Source organism: Trichophyton verrucosum, assembly GCF_000151505.1.
Source record: "Trichophyton verrucosum HKI 0517 chromosome Unknown contig00116_1.f1.exp, whole genome shotgun sequence".
NCBI classification, from domain to species: domain Eukaryota; kingdom Fungi; phylum Ascomycota; class Eurotiomycetes; order Onygenales; family Arthrodermataceae; genus Trichophyton; species Trichophyton verrucosum.
In genome coordinates this window covers 91201-110431 of record NW_003315560.1, presented here as the reverse complement: position 1 = coordinate 110431, position 19231 = coordinate 91201, and the positions used below count along the sequence as shown (strand labels likewise).

At 47.6% G+C, this 19231-nt stretch overlaps 6 protein-coding genes across 6 annotated transcripts; 2 read left to right on the top strand and 4 right to left on the bottom strand.

Annotated features, from left to right (window-relative positions):
• Positions 1–5758: 5758 nt before the first annotated feature.
• On the bottom strand, positions 5759–8581 carry TRV_01409 (uncharacterized protein; the record flags this gene model as incomplete). Its single annotated transcript, XM_003024400.1, has 1 exon — positions 5759–8581. The coding sequence occupies one exon, from the start codon at positions 8579–8581 to the stop codon at positions 5759–5761; it is 2823 nt and encodes a 940-aa protein (XP_003024446.1).
• A 436-nt stretch (positions 8582–9017) lies between these two features.
• TRV_01408 (putative replication factor-a protein) lies at positions 9018–10019 on the top strand (the record flags this gene model as incomplete). Its single annotated transcript, XM_003024399.1, has 2 exons — positions 9018–9080; positions 9228–10019. 2 exons carry the CDS (start codon positions 9018–9020, stop codon positions 10017–10019), a joined length of 855 nt encoding a protein of 284 aa, XP_003024445.1.
• A 717-nt stretch (positions 10020–10736) lies between these two features.
• On the top strand, positions 10737–11690 carry TRV_01407 (uncharacterized protein; the record flags this gene model as incomplete). Its single annotated transcript, XM_003024398.1, has 1 exon — positions 10737–11690. The coding sequence occupies one exon, from the start codon at positions 10737–10739 to the stop codon at positions 11688–11690; it is 954 nt and encodes a 317-aa protein (XP_003024444.1).
• Positions 11691–12678: 988 nt separating this feature from the next.
• On the bottom strand, positions 12679–13141 carry TRV_01406 (uncharacterized protein; the record flags this gene model as incomplete). The annotated part of the gene is made up of 2 exons (XM_003024397.1): positions 12679–13042; positions 13128–13141. 2 exons carry the CDS (start codon positions 13139–13141, stop codon positions 12679–12681), a joined length of 378 nt encoding a protein of 125 aa, XP_003024443.1.
• A 353-nt stretch (positions 13142–13494) lies between these two features.
• Positions 13495–15506, bottom strand: TRV_01405 (uncharacterized protein; the record flags this gene model as incomplete). Its single annotated transcript, XM_003024396.1, has 5 exons — positions 13495–14508; positions 14629–14741; positions 14768–15159; positions 15193–15326; positions 15351–15506. The coding sequence occupies 5 exons, from the start codon at positions 15504–15506 to the stop codon at positions 13495–13497; spliced, it is 1809 nt and encodes a 602-aa protein (XP_003024442.1).
• A 1234-nt stretch (positions 15507–16740) lies between these two features.
• On the bottom strand, positions 16741–18907 carry TRV_01404 (NADPH-cytochrome P450 reductase (CprA), putative; the record flags this gene model as incomplete). Its single annotated transcript, XM_003024395.1, has 2 exons — positions 16741–17037; positions 17120–18907. The coding sequence occupies 2 exons, from the start codon at positions 18905–18907 to the stop codon at positions 16741–16743; spliced, it is 2085 nt and encodes a 694-aa protein (XP_003024441.1).
• Positions 18908–19231: the final 324 nt, after the last annotated feature.

Sequence of the window (19231 nt, the reverse complement as noted above, 5' to 3'; positions counted from 1 at the left end):
CCCGGACGTGTCCCAAACGTTATATCAAGCGCCAGCTCCATTTCAAATATGAACCGGATATGGACTACCGTTTGAGGCGAGGCTGTGGCTGGTAGCCACGGAGGATACTTTCATGGAGAAGTGTGAACATGCTTTCTTTCTCTTCTGCGATTTGGGGAAAATCTCCGAACCTTATCAATCCATTATTTTAGGCCTCTTCCCATGTCATATGATTGCACGTCCATACAGATACAATTCACCCATATTTGGACCTGGCCCTTTCTTGGTCTTCGATGTCTCTGGCTTGTGCTGCAGCCCGGCAGGCTGGACGATGGATGGCTTTCGCCTACACAAGCCTGCTTCCGAACTTCTTTGACTCCCTTGGGCGCCTTTCCTTCCCAGCTAAGAAATTCAAAAGGCCTTGCACACGACCTTATGCATGGCAAGCATCCCTACTCTGGCTGCATTTTTAACGTATGTATGTATGTGATGCAATCGCGATCACCGTACCTCGGCATGTGAGAGACATTTGTGATTGGTTTCTCGGGGAGAAAAACGGCAGCAAGACAGCATGCTCGTAATGATCATGAAGCAGTCAACCAACTCATCTTCGAAATATATTACTCGAGTGAGCACGATCCCTGCCACGGAAATTAAACGGAGCCTTCGAGATGCGAGTAATTGAAAAAGGGAAAATGGAACAACATTTTTAACTTTTGACAAGTAATCAGTCAAAAAAGATGTGTATACGTTATACATGGATCTTGCATATGCATGTCGTATCATACCGCCAGATACATACAATGCGCCGGTGTGCTGTATGGCGAGACACGCTGAGGTGATGTATCCTGGGGTATCGTATCATCCTGCGGTTCTTCAAGCTGTCATTTCCCCAGCCTCTCTCTGTCCCCAAGCATAAGCCGCCGATCCTCTATTATTTTATGTCTTTCGGGTTTGAATCCCAAGTTCCGACCCTTTTTTAGGTTTTCAAAGTTATCAGCTGCTCACTCTTCAACGTAACAGAGTGGCATCATTTTCCGCCTCGACGGATCCGGCTTCCTTCTGCACAGGATAAACGGTCCTTTCGACCCCATTTCTCCAAGGGATAGGAACATGGCATCAGAGAACAACGGTCTCCCGGGTCCTGGGCACCACGGACTCCGTACAGAGCGTCCTTTTCCCATACAGATATTGTTGCCCATGAACCCTTTAGGAGGCACACTTCCAAGTTTATACACAGTAGAACTAGTTAACGCAGCTTTTTGTGAGCCACAACCCTGTGGCTGCCAACGTGCTCCTGGGGTCCTTTCCGAGGGAAAATCTTAGCTGCTATCCCAGTTTCATAGCAGAGAGATAGTGGTATCGCATGAAGCGGATCTATTCGAAAATTCTCCAAATGGTTTTTGCCCGTGGCTCATTTACCTGCCTTTTCGGTGAAAGCGTCCATTGCCTGATCGACCCCTAACCATGGAACTAGACATGGGGATCCAACTTCATGATGTGAGCTAAAATTAATCCCCGAAGTCCGAATTTCATCTCGTCCACTGGCTTGTTAGTTATTACTCGACTTTTTCTTTTTCTTTTTCCTTTTTTTCCTTTTCTTTTTTGCAGGAGCGAGTCAAAACTCCATAGTGGTGTGGCATATTGATACCCCCTCCCCTCTCGTAATATATGTATGTCTATCCAGCCTGAGGAATCACTGACTTTCTTCCCAGGTCGCCAAGCCAAATGAAGCAATAAGGCATGCTCTAGTGGTCTCAGTTCTATTTAGCACTGTTTAATGCGATGAAGAGTCGTATTAGAGCTGAGGACATTCATGCCCCTTGAACTTTGGGAAATATTATTTCTCCAACCAGGTTGAACTTGCATCAGTATTGAATGACATGAAAAAGCAGGAAGACTCTGTAGGTTGCCAGTGTCGACAGAAAGAGAGAGTCCTATTTTTGTTCCAGCAGGCTTTCCTTTTTACGCCTGATGATTGTCGGTCGGCATCAACGGGATCGACGCGGGGCCAATAGCTCCTCTTCGGCTCACCCCATACCGAAAGATAGGCTATACATGGCGTTCTGTAACTCGCTCAAGCGACGGAGTCCTCCGTCTCCCTGGGATTTGGAGCATAATTTGCCATTCAAACTTCTGGGCGGGGCTGATGGGGAGCTTTGGTGGGATTATTCCGTTCGCGTCAATAATGGGCCATCTAGGCGCCGGGAGCAAGAAGACGGCGAAATGGACGAAGCAAAGGACTTGTTCGGCGGCGCGGTCGACGACGGGATTTGTTGATGCTGGATCTGACACAGCCCCTCTGGTCTCCATATCATGGAAACTGGAAAGAAGAAATGGAGAAAGAGAGGAGACAGACATTCTTCCGAAATCTACTTGGCAATTTTCGCTTTCTTTTTTTCAAACCCCAGGCAAGACCTTACCAGAAACAACACAAGGACATTGACTGTCAAAGAGAGGCTCCCTGTGAAAATACTATATTGGCGCCTCACAAATGCCTCGATAATGCAGTTATATAATTACCCCGATATAAGAAGTTCCCAGAGAAAATAACAGTTATATCGGGGGTTCTTTCTCACCGCATTATGGCGTGAATCAGCTTCCTACCGGCCGAGCGGTTTTACGTATTAAATCCCATCAAATAGTCTGGCCACAATATACCAAAGAGAGTCTGAAACGGTACCTAAGAAACCGTAGTTAGGTCCCAGTAAACAAGTTATCGGCGCCTGTATAGTCTTCTTTTTGTCTAGTCTCTGCCTCGTAGTTTGGTTCTCGCTTCGGGATTGACGGGCGACCCAAGGCTAATAATTGCTCTAAGACTGCAATTTATGGTATTATTTACCGAGTTCGTCTCCCGTTATTTGGCTGCCTGGGTGGGAACGTCAATGCATGATCGTAGCCGTCCATGGTACCGCTGGGATGCCTCGTACATAAAACAACCCCATTGGCCTCTCCGGTAGAAGCTTATCCGAGGGGAATTGAGCTATACCGATCGCCCGCTCGGATCAATTTTGCTGCTATAAAGACCATGTGGAGAGTTTTAGTTACTTTTGCCTTCCTGGCTTCTTCAACGGAGATCTAGAAAACTTTCGTCAGACGCTGCAAAAATGAAAAAAATAAAAAAAAGGAATAAAACTTTTAGAATGGTTCTGAATAGCCATAAAATAGTAAAACACATAGGAACAGAAAGGAATACGGAGCAAATACATACGNNNAAAAAAAAAAAAAAAAAAAAAAAAAAGGAAAAGAAAGAAAGGAGCAGAAGGAGGAAACTTGCCTGGAGCAATATTCGTTCCATGAGCTGGAGACTCCACAGACCTGCGGACAATACTATGATCCGGGTTCTTCTCTCAACATCTCATCACATTCAACTGCTGCTCGACTGGAGAGGGCATTATGACACACGATAATTGCTCAAAATTATGCCCCAGCAGTTCATTTATCTTCGATTCAGCGTGCTGCAGGACTTATTGGCAAGGTTATCTGCGTATCGAAGAGCAGCGAAACAGCGCTAGCTGTACCAAAATACGACATGTTGCACTGCCTCGACCATGATAGGCGAGTAGAATCGGACTTTCTGCGGGTGTTCATCTCGGCTCCAGGTTATCCCCTGCATACCGAACCAGGGTCAATGCTGGAGGTCTTGGTGAGAAGGCAGAGCAGGAGGAGCAGGATGAAATTCCTCCAGCTGGGGAAGAAGATGCTGCCTGAAAGAAAGAGAGAAACAAGACATATTATCCCCTGCTTTGAGTTCTCTGGGGAACGCATCGTTCCTTAGCCTGGTTCTTGACAGAAATCATCTATAAACTCTCAAGCGGGAGAAGAGATGATTTTATCCTTTCGGAGCGAACCAGAAACAGACATCAGACATCAACTTTTGATAGGCAGACTGATTTTCTGGTCTTCTACCCCCCCCCCCCCCCCCCCTANCACCTGCTTCCCCGCGCTCCCTTGACTAGTTGAGCATGCTGCTATCCATATGCGTATATGCTCTCGAGTCTAGTCATGCAGTATATACGGAATATACGAGGCAGCCTGAAGATAATTCTGCACCGACTGACTTCCTAAGTGGCCGATGGTCAAAATACACTTGCTGGAAGAACCGTTGACCAGTGTCCCACCGGGTCTTACCGTCTGCGAGCGTGCTGCCCTGGGTTGTTTTGTCTGATCAAATTAACAACTCCACTGGAGGTAAGGCCAACCAACTTGCTTTAGTGCCGTTTTGAACAGAGCTCTTGTCCTCTTTCCCTTCACACCCGGTCCGCCGGAGTATATCAGGCCAGACATGCAAATAAAGTGCGGCAAAAGGTGAAGAAACAGTTCTGTGGACACGGAGGATTATTTTTCTTCTTTCTTTACTCCTTTTCTTTTGTTCTTTTCTTCCCGGAAGAAAAGTCGTTGAAAAAACGTCCTTGGCTCAACATCAAACGAAGCGAGAGCCGAACCAAAAGAGGTATGTCTTTCCGTATAAGGAGAATGTGATGGAAGCCGGGACACTCTTGACTCGTTCAGCAACAGCCAGGATGAAAGGTCATCTCCTCCATGAGCAGGGAAATATACACCAACCTTCTGTCGATTCTCTTGCCTCGTTGACGAATGGCAGCGGGAAAATGACCTTGACGGATGTCGCCTGGATATCCTGGTAAACATCCTGCGGAATGCCCGATACCCTGCTTACCATGGAGGGGATATGCTTGTATACTTAAAACAAGTCATGAGTTCCACGCAACCAGGCTTCTTCTGCTACTGCTTCAAATTCCGTCTTCTCTCATCATCGGCCCACCTCCGGCATCGAAACGATCTGTCTTCGCAAGCGAAGCCGATACCGCAGCAGCTGAAACCGCTGTGTCCAATTAAAATGCTATTCATGATCCTGCGAATCAAGGTTGAGATGGCCCTAACGTTGACAATCGCCCCCATGTGTCCCGGAGAAAAGTCAAATCTGATCTACCGGGATCTCCGCAATATGTAGCATCCTATGGAGTATGTTATCCTCACATCTTCTGGCAGACTTGAACTGCCGAAAAGCACGGGGTGTTTCATCATAGGAATACCACTCTTCGAGAAGAAGTCGAGAACCTGAATGAACGGTTGGAAATCCGAGCGCGAGACAAGCCGTGCCGAGACCCCCCGGCGTTACAAAAAAGAACGGTCATCTCAAACCATCGTTCCTCCGTATAGTAATTAGACTACGGCACACGCGAGCGCCGCGAGCTGATAAGGGTTAAAGTTGATCAACGTGGAAGCCCTGAAGTCCAGTTGCAACAGTGACATCCTCCATTTTCCTGCCTTCTGACGCTCTTAGTTCGTTTGCGGGACAGCTAGTAATACCGGGGCTAGCCGGGTGATTTTCGGGAATACCTTAAAATTTTAGAGAGCCAGGCAGGGATATGCAGATATATATTGAGTCTGAATAAACACCTGCAAGCCGCGGTTGGGGCAAAGTAATTATCAAATCAAGGTGATTTGAGCAGGCGACGGTGAGCCAAGCTCGCTGAGCAAGGATGAGGAAGCGGTCACACGGTGACGGACCTGGGAACCAGGGGTTTTGCCTGTGCTGCAAGATAGGAGCGTGTGAAGAGGTTAGTTGAAGGGGAATGCTGGGAGCTGCGGGCATACTCCTTATCTCACTGAAAAAAAATGCCTTGTGTTGCTGGAGCTCGGTAATGCTTTTTGATTCCATATGTGCTGTATAGTTTGTATACTGTCTATTATAGCTGGGAATGAAGATCCCATGCCCTCTAAAAACACGATAGGTGTGTTTCTTGTGACTTCACGTCTATCGACCTTTACCTTTTTTCGAGGGTCGAGCATTCTTCTCTCTCCTCTTTTCCAGCTGTTTTCTGGCTTTCCGTACATCCTCGGAGTTCTTGAGCTCGCTTTTGACATTCTTCTTGCCTCCGTATGTCGGTATCCCTGCATCTTCCCGTCGTTTTTGCATGGCCTCTCCCTTCTTCTTCATTTTTTCATAGTCCCCACGATACTTGTCCGCGGCCTTTGGAGCTTGCTCTTTGTTATGCCTATATTTCCTTCCAGGAATACCCCCGGTACTACCGAGATTGGAATTTTCCATCTCTCCCACCCTAGGCATCCGGCCAAGTCTCTTCCCCTTCTTCCAGGAGTCGAACCTGCCACTGCGGAAGCTTGCAGCAATCTTCGCTCCACTCTCGCCTCGCACAAGTTTCTCCCCCTTGGAGCCATCCTCGTCGTTTTGACGTAAGACGTATTTTTTATGCCGTTTGTCCCAACGCTTAATTGAACCTGCTCCGCCAAGGCCACGGGCACCTTCATCACCGTTAAGGTCCATGGTGGCAGATCGAGAAGCCTCAACGAAATTGGTGTTCGAATTTGAGCCGCTATGGACTCCATAGCCGCGATCTTCTGTAAGCGAGATAGATGTTGGGGTGTAAGACATGAAATATTCAGGGTTCTGGAAAGTGTTGCTTTGATTGCCGTTCTCGACGTTTGAACGGGATTTGCTTTGTTTTGGGTATGAGAATGTCACTTCCAAATCTGACTTTTCGGCAAGAGACATATCCGGGTCATCCTGTATTGAAGCATCAATATCTTCGTCTGACATGTCGCCCAGGTTTTCACCTGCGTCGTCAGCTATTTCCTCTTCCTTCGAGTTTTGCAACGGTAGGTTCTGCGACGCTAACTCCCTCCGTATCTTCTTCCTTTCCATGACGGAGCGAATCTTGCGCATTACCTCTACTGCCTCCTCATTTCCACTCTTCCCTCCCCGTTTACCCATGACTTCGAAAACGGTTTCCTGCGGTTTGTATCCCCCGACTCTCGCAAGCATTTGCTCCCTTTCAACCTCTAATCTGCTCGATTCATCATTGAACAACGGGTGTATCGTCACCCAGGCATCGGCGGCGACAATATCCTTTGCTCTCTTTGCACTTTCAGCCGAAGCGGAATTTCGGGTCCTCATGTAGAGTTTTTCACCTCGAATAGAAACTGAGCGTAGTCCTTCGATATCAACATCATCACTTAACAACTTATCTACGTATTCGCAGTGGCTTTCAAGGGACTTTCGCGGCAAACTGCCAACAACAATGTCTTCCGCATAGTTGGCATTTTCCGTAGCCGTTCTGCCCATGAGAAGTCGTCGTCCAAGAAATAGCTGTAAATCAATCAAATATGGTGCATCTGAATCACGTACCAGGCTGTAACTCCAGCCCTTCTGGCCTGCTCTAGCTGTGCGTCCAACACGATGGATGTATATTTTAGGTTGAGAAGGGAAATCATAATTAATGACATTTGCAAGTACAGGAATATCGATTCCTCTAGCCGCAACGTCAGTTACAACCAATATATTGGATATCCCGGCTCGAAGATTCTGAACTTGGATTTTGCGCGCTGTTTGGTTGAGTGAGCCGTATGCATACGAGACTGCAAAACCAGAATGCCGAAGAAGATTGGCGATGTACTCGACGTGATGTTTTGTCGCCACAAACACGATGGTCGAATGCTCGGTAGGAGTACCGTGTGCGCCTGGTCCTTTCATATCCGCCCTTTTTCGTTTCTTTGAGGTCCCTTGTTTCCCTTCTTGGGCTTCTTTCTTCGCCAATTTCCCAGCCTCAGTCTCTCCAGTAGGGATTTTGATGAGATCATGAAGGATGTGCAACAACGCGCCCTCCTTGTCGGCAGACTTTACGGTGAAAAACGCGCTTTGAAGATCAGGAGATATTTTGCTGTCTGCATCCAGGCGAATGAGAGTTGGTTCCTGTAAGCCCGCGCGAGCAAATTCCACCAGAGATTTTGGAAGTGTTGCAGAAAACAGGAGTGTTTGGCGAGAAGTGGGTAATGCATGCAGAATTTCAGTAAGCTGGGCTGCAAAACCCATTTCAAATAGCCTATCGGCTTCATCAAATACAGCATACCGAATGCTGGAAAGATCCAGGTTCATTTCTACTTTGAGATGAAGGAATCGACCAGGAGTAGCAATGATAATGTCAGGGTTTGAGGCCATATATCCGAACTGTTCTTCAAGGCTGTCGCCTCCAACCAGAAGCACGCATTTAAGATCGGTCCCTCGGCCAAGTTCCTTCACAACCTTTAAAGTTTGCAATGCTAATTCTCGAGATGGTGATAGAATCAACCCTCTTGCGCCAACTTTGGTACTGTGATTCCTAAGCTTCTCAATCATGGGAATGACAAAAGCAGCTGTTTTCCCCGACCCAGTGCGCGCCATACCCACAACGTCTTGATCATCCAGTAATAGTGGTATCGTTTTCCGCTGGATGGGTGTTGGAACTGAGAATCCCTTCCGTGTGATAGCTTTCAACAAGGTAGGATTTAGGCCCATCGCCTGAAATCCACCGCCTTTCTTTACTGTGCGTCCTTTTAAGGCAGATGCTTTGCGGTTCATCAATGATTGCTCGGTAGCGATGAATGTAGCATCACCATCGTCGTCCTCTTCTCCCTCTAGCTCCGCCATCATATCCAGTGACTGTGCATGTGTTTCCGGCTTCTTCTTTTGTTTTTGCTTCTTTGAAGGCAGCTCTGTATCGGAGTCATCATCTGCAGCAAACAAACTCTTTGTCAAATCAAACTCAGCCTCCGACTGAGCCGGAGAGGCTGCCCGCTGAGGCATCGTGGGCAAAGTTATCTGTGGTATAATCGAAGCCTCAAAGTGAGTCCAAATGACTGGCTAGATGTATAGGAGTACCATTCACACAAAGTAGAAACAGACTAGAGCTTCCGGATGTATAATTGCTCTAGACCGTGTGTAGGATCACGTCGGCGTAGCCATCAAATATCAAATATCAAAGTTGAATATTTTTTTTTAAAGTAAACTTTTTGATATATTTTAAAGTTTGGGGTTCCGAAAACGGTCCGGAAAGGAATATTATTTTCTCCGTAACAAACCACGTGATATCCCCTCGACGCGTCAAAAAGAGAAAAACACGCGAAGTTCAATTAAAAACGACGAAGACAAAGACGCAGATAGAGAGCAAGACAACCTGCTGCGGTGCGGGAGAACATTGCGACACGATTATAGCTGGTCTCCTAGCATAAATAGAGCTGTAATGGGTGAGTTTCATTCTATACGTCGCCTGTTCAGAGAGCTAACCAACGCGTACAGACTACGGGTACGGCTCAACACCCTATGGCGGGGGGGAGGGCGGTTTTGCACAAGGTGACAGCAGCAGCCAGTCAAAGGTACACAGCATGGAGAACCTGCAGTGGAATTGTCACCTGCCTTGTATATGGAAATGTGCTGACTGATGGCGGTATAGACATACTCTGGTGAATCTAGATCAGTTCGACCAGTGACCATCAAACAATTAAACGATGCCACCCAGGCATTCCCCGAAGCCCCCTTCAAAATAGATAACGCCGATATCAATCAAGTATGTTTTGTGGGACAGGTTCGAAATGTCAATAAACTAGCCACACACATCACGTACAAGCTAGACGACGGCACGGGAGAGACGGACGTGAAATATTTCATCCCCCCTGAAGAAAAAGAAGCGTTTGATGAGCTTGAAGCTATGGATGTCATGGCTATGGATGGTGCGGGTAGCAATGCTGGTCCAGCTGCTGTGACAAACAAGTCTGGACGACCGAGAGCCCACCAGATAACAACAAACGGATACGCAAAGGTGTTTGCCAATGTTAAAACATTTAATGACCGGCGGCAGGTTAACGCGGTGTTAATCCGGCCCATAACGAATATTAACGAGTACCATGTTCATTTCCTTGAGGCCACGGCAGTACATCTCTATTTCACCAAGGGCCCGCCACCGAAGGCAGGCGGTGCTTCTGGGACGGGAGCTGGAACCGGGGGTGGTGCGATGGATATGGGTGGCAGCAATCTCTCCCTACCGCGAATATCACCGATGGCACGAAAACTATATAATGCTCTCAGCAACAGCAGGCAGACTAATGAGGGCATGCATGTGAATGTCCTGGCGCCGATAATGCAGGTGAACGTAAATGAAGTCTATAAAGCTGCCGAGGAGCTCCTGGGACTCAGTGTGATATACCACACGGTAGATGAGGACACCTGGAAGATTCTTGACTGCTGATGTGGCTATTACCTGGCTTGTTTGACTACTGGCTATTGGAGATCTATAGATGAGTCTATTCAGCGGGTCCTGCCCTGTTGGATATGTAGGTCCATAAAATTGATGTCCAGAGATGTAATGGTATAATTCTACGATCAGCATGCGCCGTTCAACACGAACTAGAGTCACCGCGACGTCCTCACGTACTGGTATGCATATGCATATCCTTCCCATGCAGATAGCACAAGGTCGGCTATCTAGCCGCCGCCGCAATGCCATCCCCGCTTACTCAGCCTTATCTTTGCCACGGTGTGCAACGCCGGAATACTCTAACCTTAGTGCATTCGTTTCTTCGGCAGCGGCAGCAGTGAAAGGCAGTCAAATCGAAAATTTCTTGCTATTACTGCGCCGAATCCTTATATGTAAGGGATCTCAGCCGGCATCCGCCACTGGTCGAGGGCATTGAGAACGGGACTGCAACGCAATCAAAACAAAATCCTCCGTATGGCCCACAGCTGACGCCCCGTATTCAGCCTGCACAGCATAAGTACTTAGCCTCGGAAGGATCTTAATCAGGCCATATCTCTCTTCCACAGCCGTGCAGGCGTCGCATACACATCACAACATCCAGCTGGAATCGCGAGAAAGAGACAAACTGCAAGCTGCCTTCATCGGCGGGGGATACCGCATCCCACTTCAATCGATACACCCACTACATAATATACCGTCGGATCTGCAATGACAGACCCAAACGGCACCAGCCAGGCGAACGGCGCGGACAAATCTTTAACGGAAACAGCCCTACATGGCGCCAAACAGCTGTCAAAAGAGACGACCGACATACTTGAACCGCCGACTCTGCCGCCTTTGTCAACAGTGACTCGCAATCTACACAACCAAATAACCGCATTCCTTGCCGAGGATCACGACCCTTCTTCCTTACTCTACCGTGTCCAGCAACAAACCCGTATCTCTCTAGACGTTATCCGAGAATCCCTAACACGATACCCCATCCACGAACTCTCCATCTCCTATAACGGCGGCAAGGACTGTCTTGTTCTCCTCCTTCTCTTCCTCGCAAGCCTACATCGGCACTGCGCGTCAACCAGTCCATCATGCTCCTCCTCCATCGCCAGCAACCAATCTCATAGCAGCAACAGCCCGCCTTCTCACCCAACCTATATACCAGCAATATACGCACAGCCTAAGCACCCATTCCCTTCGGTCGAACAATTCGTCACACAATCGTCCCAGGCTTACCATCTCAAGTTAACCCGTCACTCAACTGATCCTCCACATTCAACCATCCGCTCGACGTTTGCAGAGTACCTGTCATCCAATCCACAGGTACGGGCTATATTTGTCGGAACACGCCGCACCGATCCCCATGGCAGTAAACTAACGCATTTTGATCGTACGGATCACGGATGGCCGGATTTCATGCGCATTCATCCTATAATTGATTGGCATTATGTGGAGATTTGGGCGTTCATCAAACATTTGGGAATAGACTATTGCCCGCTTTATGACCAGGGATATACCAGCTTAGGAGGAACCAATGATACCCATCCAAACCCGAAATTGAAGGTAGAGGGGACAGTTGAGAATGGTGGATTGAATAATCATGTTGTTACTTATAAACCTGCCTACGAGTTAATAGAGGATGAAGAGGAGCGTCTGGGGAGGGACTAACTTTGTCTTTTTTTTCATCCTTTCCCTAACTTTTAGATTTCTAGTCTCCAGAACTACAGAAAGTACATTATCGAAAAGTGGAATCAATAGAGGTGGGGGGCTATTAATATATACCTAAAATTAAGGAGATAAGCTTGCCTAGGACCAAATAAGTACGTTTACGTTTCTTCACATTTGAAAAGCAAGGTAGAGAAATGCTTTCTTGATTGTTGATGTCTACCTCACGATATTGTACCAATCTACGGTGGGTTTTGAGTGGTATGACTGGGGATGATGGCATTCAAATAACTGCGTTAAAAAGCGTAACGTGTAAAGGCTAACTAAAAAATACTATCTGCCCACGAGTTCCTGGCAACCATCCATAACCTGTATGACCACGTTGATATCTCATAAGTATGAATGAGAGTAGACATGAGTGACATCCCCATAATACATGCAGGTACATGTACTTGGCCGGTGAAATTTGTCAATCAAGGCGAATAAAATCAAAGAGAAAAAGAAAACAGATCAGTTCCGATACAGAATGCCTCACTGTCCCGATACTGTGAATAAAATGAAAATCAAATCAATGTGTCATAAAGTCATAAAAAGGGGATCAAATATTGGTATGCTCTTGAGTCCTGTGATCCAGCATGTAAAGAATAACGGTCATCTTCGTAGCTAAGCTTGGTGGCTTTAGCAGGATGATCGTGGAGTTGAAACAATGATATCCTTCCGAGAGGGGATTGGAGACATGATGCTCGTCTTTGCGGCTCTCGATTTCATGGGGCTAGAATTCTCAGATTTACTTCCACTCATGTGTGGAAGTGGTAGAACGGTAGTCGAAGATGAGCTAGAGAGATCATCTGCCAAAGGACTCCTATGGACTGTGAATCTTCCACGAGCGCTTGGAGTAGTCTCAGCATTAGGTTGAGGTCGTCGGGATGCCCATGAGCCGGCTCGGATCCCGTTCATAGATTTGTTCATCATGGGACCGCTTCTAGTGGCATTAGTATATATCAAGCTGGAGCAAGGGAGTGGAGAATTCATACGGTGGAGAAATGGATGTTGCAGGAGTCCAAACTTGTCCGACACTCCCAATTGGAGAGGGGTAGCTATTTTGAGAAGTTGGGCTAAAATGAGAGGCAGCTTGCTGTAGACGATGGAGGCTTGGAGATGGAGTAGCACTATTAACAAGCTCAACTGAATAGTTATATTCTCCAGCACGGTAAGCACGACGCTCGTTGCTTTGATGTTTGAGTTGTTTTTGAGCCTTGGTATCTGCAAAGCGCAGGAGGAGCTTTACTCCGTCCTTTCCAACAACGTTGTGGAATTGTTGAACGACCTTTTCAGCAATTTCGCGAGTCTCGAATCTAGAGCTTACAGTCAGTAACTTATCCGTCTTGGAAGCGATGTGAGAACAATGACAAACCTAGCGAAGCCAACTTCCTTGCTAACCCCAGTCTTTTCATCTCGGCTGATTTTCTCAGATACGACTTGGTAAGGTTCAAAGTGACGGCGAAGGTCCTAGACCACTAACATTAGAATGTGCTTGGTGTAGAGATCGAACAATGAGGTTCTACATACTGCCTCGGCCCAGTCAATGGGAACATTAGTGCAATAAACGTTTGTAGAATTCTTGTCTTCCAGGTCCTTAAGACGGGAGTTGCGAGATTTCTAGAGAAAGTCAGCTAAAAGATAAGCTCAGGATGCTTCAAGGCTTAAGTCCTTTACCTGTGCAAAGCTAGCTTAGTAGCCAAGATGGAAGAATCCTCGAATGCAATTCTCGCAGGCATCGAAGCTAAAGAATTGGACAAAGCCAAACCTAGAGAACAATTAGTAAATGTGTAACAGAGACAGAAGATATCAAACTATACCCTTTGCACAATCCGGTCTCCAAGTCAATGATCGCTTTGCATCTGTCAATCTTGCCAAAACGTGAGGCATAGTTATGCAACATTTCATCTGTGGTCTCCGGGAGGAACCCACGGATGTAGACATTAGTAATACCTTCACGGTTCTCAAGGCACTTTGCTAGAGTTAGATCGGAAGGGTTAGTCCACATAGCAGGGACAGCACGTGGGATAGGAGGCTCCTGTTTGAGCAGAGCATCCAGGTCCTGGAGGACATAACCAGAGCCAGTCTTCATCATTTGGTAAGGAAGAAGCTGCTGAGGTGTAGGGTTGTTATACGTATAACCCGGTGCGGAAGAGCGGTCAACTGGAGCAGCACCAGAGTAATAATCCTGTGGCGGTCCAGATAGACCCATATTAGGGCTGCCTGTATTCACTTCGTCAACAGAGGTCCGTGGATCAAAGGGAATATTCCCGTGGTTTGGAAAATCACCATTTGGATAATACGGCCAGGGATACCCAGATACACAATCCGGAGTAAAGGGAGGGTTGGTAGGAAAGCCGGGGTAAAAATTAGGAGGAATACATTGGAGAGAGCTACCTTGATCAGTAGCACGCATCGGGAACTGTCCAAACTGCGGTGCTGGAGGGTAGCCACCAAACATGGGCCCATTGGGGGCCATCATGTACTGCCCGTAATGCTGCATACCAGGCATATCAACATTGAGCATTGGCATACCACCTTTGACAGGGAAAGGCTTGGAGCCGTTTGGCTGGCTCTGAAGAGACATCTTGTTGAAAGGATGGGCCAAAACGCTTCCATTAACATTGCTAGGGTTGTTGGCAACCCCAGCTGGTGGGCCATAGGTCTGCTGACCAACATACGGGTGGTGAGGCTGATTTTCTTGCATGTAGCCAGTTCCCTGGCACTGCGGAGCCGTAGCTTCAGCCTGAGATTTAACCTGCATGGCTGGTCTCCAGTAAGTCTATATAGAGTTGCCATGTCAGTATCTATAATGCTTAACACGGAACTGAAATATGCAGAAATCCCGGAAAGAGCGTGTATAAATGTACAGCAAAAGTCAAGACAGGTGGAGTAGACTTACTCTAGCTTGAGGATATGCTTGACGTCTACCCGGCTTGTACACAGCAGGGTAGCCGCTAAAACCGCCCACGGCCTTCATGTCAGCGTTGAAATTCCTATGAGGATACATGTGAGCTGAATAGATACAAAACCGTACGTACACAAGAGCTGCTTGACGGCAAAGATGATGGATTCTGGGGGTGGTAAGAAGACGGAACGAGGGACACAGAGGGGTATCAAGGACGCAAAAAGGACGGTCCCGACTGTAAAAACAGCGGTTGTCTGGGGAACTAAAGCAGGAGAATAACAAGAGAAGCCTCTGAGATATGAACGACGAAGACTAGCAACGGAGAACTTGATGCTGGTGATAACTCGAGATGCAGAAGACGATGAAAGGAGATGAAGAGAAGATGAAAAGAAGATGAAGCTGACGACGGGGAGAAAAAAAAAGGGCGCGAAGGGGGAGAAAAAGGCTATGCGGACGTCAGTCGAAAGGAGGGGCAGGGCAAGGCGGAGGAAGGCAGGCAGTCCCGGGATGGCCGAAAGAGGAAACCTGGACGTCAGTGGAGGAGAAAGCGCCTTTTACGCCTGAGAAGTCGAAGTTGAAGGCGAAGCAGTAGAAGACGAAGAAGCAGAAGCAGAAGATGGAGAAGAAGAAGAAGAAGATTGTGATGGTGAAGAGAAGAAAAGAAGAAGAAAGGAGGCTGGAGGCTGGAGGGCCTATATATGTGAGCTGACAGTGACTGTGAGATCAGACGGAAGCAGTCTGAGAGTGACTGTATCGTCGAAGTGGACGCCGCATAGTAAATGCATCTCTGCTGGCAGGACAGCTAGAAAGTGCCTGAATAGAGGGCAGAATAGGCCTGGATAAAGAGACCTGAGACTCTGTTGCAGTTCCATTTCAATGGGATGGTATTGGAGGCCAGGACAGCCCAATGTTATTGTAGTGGTATCTAGGGTATATCAAGTGCACAGGGCCATGTTAAAAGCAGGCTAGATGAATGAACAAGCAGGAGAAAGCATTGTTGACATTTATATATAGTTAGTCGTTGCTAGGTGTTTACATAATATGGGGTATGCTATCTGCGGTTCCGGGAGAGCATCTCTGGCAGTTCGGACTCAGAGCTATTGGTATGTATGTATTTTCATAATGATTCCTAGTGATGGGTATGCGAGGATAACTCAGTATCTTGGGTTAGTCTTGAGCTAGGTCAACTCTTTGATGAGTTACCAAAGGCTGAATCTTGGGCTGGAGCAGTAATTTATCAACACGCCTACCATATATATCAGCCAGTTTCACTCGGATATTAGAAGAGATGTCAACGAAGAAACATAAGAAAAGAAGAAAACAAGAGGCTGAGAATGTATTCCGCGTAGAACGGAGGATTCCGCCTTGGCGAGCTTAATTTAACTAGTTAGTCAGCCAAATTTTTGCTGGCAGACAAGGCATCATATTGAATGGCTTCATCAGGAGTTGAGATATTGCCTTCTCAAGGAAAGGACTGGTTAACTCGCGTTGACGAAGTCCAAGAGCCAGTCAAGGGGTAATAATCGATATATCAAAGGACGCCATCTGATGTATGCTCGGCCAGCCTGCCACAGTGTTATGAGCTTCAAAGCATAACCCATACTCTGAGAAAGCTATTTAGGAAAAGATGATATATAGTCCTGTCTGTATATGCTTCTCTGTCATCACTCATGAACTAATAGTCTAGTAAATCGTAAAAAAGGGGGAGGAAGGAGAGGAAAGGAGAGGAAAACGATCTATCCAAAGTCAAGCATCAATAAAGAAAGCAAATATTAGCAACTTAGGGGATAGTAGACAGCGAAGCAAAGAATGAGAAGAGAGGATGAAAACAGGCCGTTTGCTCGGAAGACCGGGCGGGAAGAAAATCAACAGTCCAGACAGACTCCAGCAAGAACCTAAGTCGCAAATTCTATGAGATAGACCTTCCCTGTTCCTTTTTTCTCTTATCTTTTTTTTTCTTTATAATTCTCTTTCCTGACATCTGGAGGTATTAATCTGCCCATCTGAGCATGATGAAGGAACGGAAATATGGAATATGCAAGTCGGTTAGTGGGTGGCGGCAAAAAGATAAGAAGATGAGGGTAGATAGTGGCGGTTAAATGATGCTCACGACCAGACATCCTCCTGGTACGAGCCGGTGTTTCGCATATGCTTGACGAGTTCCTCGCCCTTCTCGGGTTTCAGGCCTCGTTGCTCAGCGAGGATCTGGCCTAGGACAACGTTGACTTCTCGAGCCATGTTGGCTGCATCTCCGCAGACATAGAAATTTGCCTTCTTGGAGAGAAGGTCGCTGACTAGCTCGGCGTGTTCCTTAAGACGGTGTTGGACGTATACTTTCTGAGAAGTCTCACGGGAGAAAGCAGTGATAAGCTTGAAGGAATCGCCGAGTTTCTTGGACACCTCCTATTATATTGTTAGAAGCTCATTGAGACACGGGAGTTCACTTTGGTGTTAAAAAAAAAAAAAAAAAAAAAAAAAGACCAACCTCGAACTCTTCCTTGTAAAGGAAATCCTCTGTGCTCTTACGGCAGCCGTAGAAAAGGATAGTAGGACCGACGGTCTCGCCCTTTTCAGCCTGGTGGACTCGTTCCTGGATGAAACCACGGAATGGAGCGACACCGGTACCAGGACCAACCATGATGATTGGCTTCGAAGGATCAGACGGAAGCTTGAAGTTGGAGTGACGCACATGGACAGGGACATGGAAGCCATCGTATTTGTTGCGCGGCCCAGAAATGGCATAGGTCAGACCGAATGGATCTGGGTTGGGCTCGCCATGCTGTTTCTGTTTCAAAGCAAGAAGATAGTTGGTTGTTACACCTTTGACAACATGGCCAGCGCCGGGGACACGTAACGATTCAACAACAGCAGTGATGCTGATCTTTTCCTTCTGGACTATAGACGACGAAGAAATGGAGTAGTATCTTGGCTGGATCTTGGGAATGCCTTCGATGAGCAGGGAGAACGGAACGGCGGTAAAGGGCTTATCGGTGAAGGATTGCAGAGCCTGGGCAATGTTGAAGTAGAAGGCAGACACCTTATCTGAGAAAACGTCTTTATCTTCGCCAATGCGAATCATCTTCTTCTTGGTCTCTTCATCCGGAGCGAATGCAGCGAGCTGGGAGATGAACTGTCGCGATACGGGCCCGCAGGTTTCAATGTAGTATCTGACCACGGAGTCATAGGTGGTTGGCTGGGGGAACGGGACTTTGGCGGTGACATCGATAGGCTTAACACGGATGACGGTATGACGCTTTTCTTCCAGACCAAACACTTTGAGGAAACGGTCAACTTCCTGGCCGGCATTGGTGGGCCAGATAGCGATGTGGTCACCGGTCTGGTAATTGAGCTGGCTTCCCTTGATGTCGAATTCCATGTGCAGGCAGTTACGGTCTTTGACGGAGAACAGTTCACGAGACTCAACAATGGGTGAGAGGAATGGGTTATGGGCGTTGTAAGGTCCCTGGCCTCGACTCTTGAGGTGAGAAGCGTTTGGCTCGCCGAGATAGACATTCTCCGATTCGGTGTTCAAGTCCGCTTCTTCAATGACGCTGAAGGTAGGTTCGTAGATAGCCTCTCTCTCTTCAAGGCCCATCTCTTCAGCCAGAGCCTTCCACATGGGTTCCTTCCAGGCGAGATAGTCCTCTTCCATGGTTCCAGCACCGTCATCGCCTTCTCCAGCATCACCGATTCTCTTAGCACCACACTTGGTCAGAGCCTTATCCACAATTCTAACCATGGCGTTGCAGTGTTCGTAGGTGTTGTTTCCGAGACCAAACGCAACATATCGCATCTTGGAGAGCGGCTGGTCTTCCGGCGACCCGCCATCTTCAAAACTGGCATCGTCACCGGTGATGAACTGGAAGAACTCGACCGCGTTATCTGTCGGTTCACCCTCACCATAGGTAGCCAGGACGAAGAAGGCAACCTTGTCTTCGGGGAATTTATCGAGGCAGGCATAGTCATAGTCTTCCAGATCGGCAACCATGGTCTTGAGGCCGAATCGCTGGGATCCCTCCTTCGCCAGCCTGGAGGCATAGTCTTCGGCAGTACCGGTCTGCGAGCCATAGAAGATGACACAGTTCTTGCCGGTTTCTTCGAGCTTCTCGACGATATTCCGGGTTTGACCTTGCTTTGCGCTGTTTGTTGCGGCGTAGGAGGAGGCATAGGGGTCCTTTACGACGGCCCAGTATTTGCCCTTGGTGAAGTATGCTATCGTCCCGACGAGTATTACCGCCAGGACAAGCATGTCCAGAGTGTCAACCTGCGCCATTTTGCCTGGAGGCCAACGGCTATTTCGACGAGCTATATGCGGAAGCAGGCAGGAAAAATATGTGAGCAGGTCTGCTGTAGCCTTGCTATTGCCTAAATGCAAAGGCTCAGGGGCTCGGAATACGCACACAAAAGCTGGTCTCAATTTTCGATTTCCCTTTATCAAAGTCGATCCGACATACGTGTCCGTTGACGCTGCCAGTCCAACAAAGTCAGGAGGGGCACGTCCGCTTTTCTGGATCTTGCGCCGGCTCGAAAAGAATATATGGGGTGATTATTGCTCGAATTATCTGATTCTCCGGCTGAAAGTTTCGTTCGGCGGCCG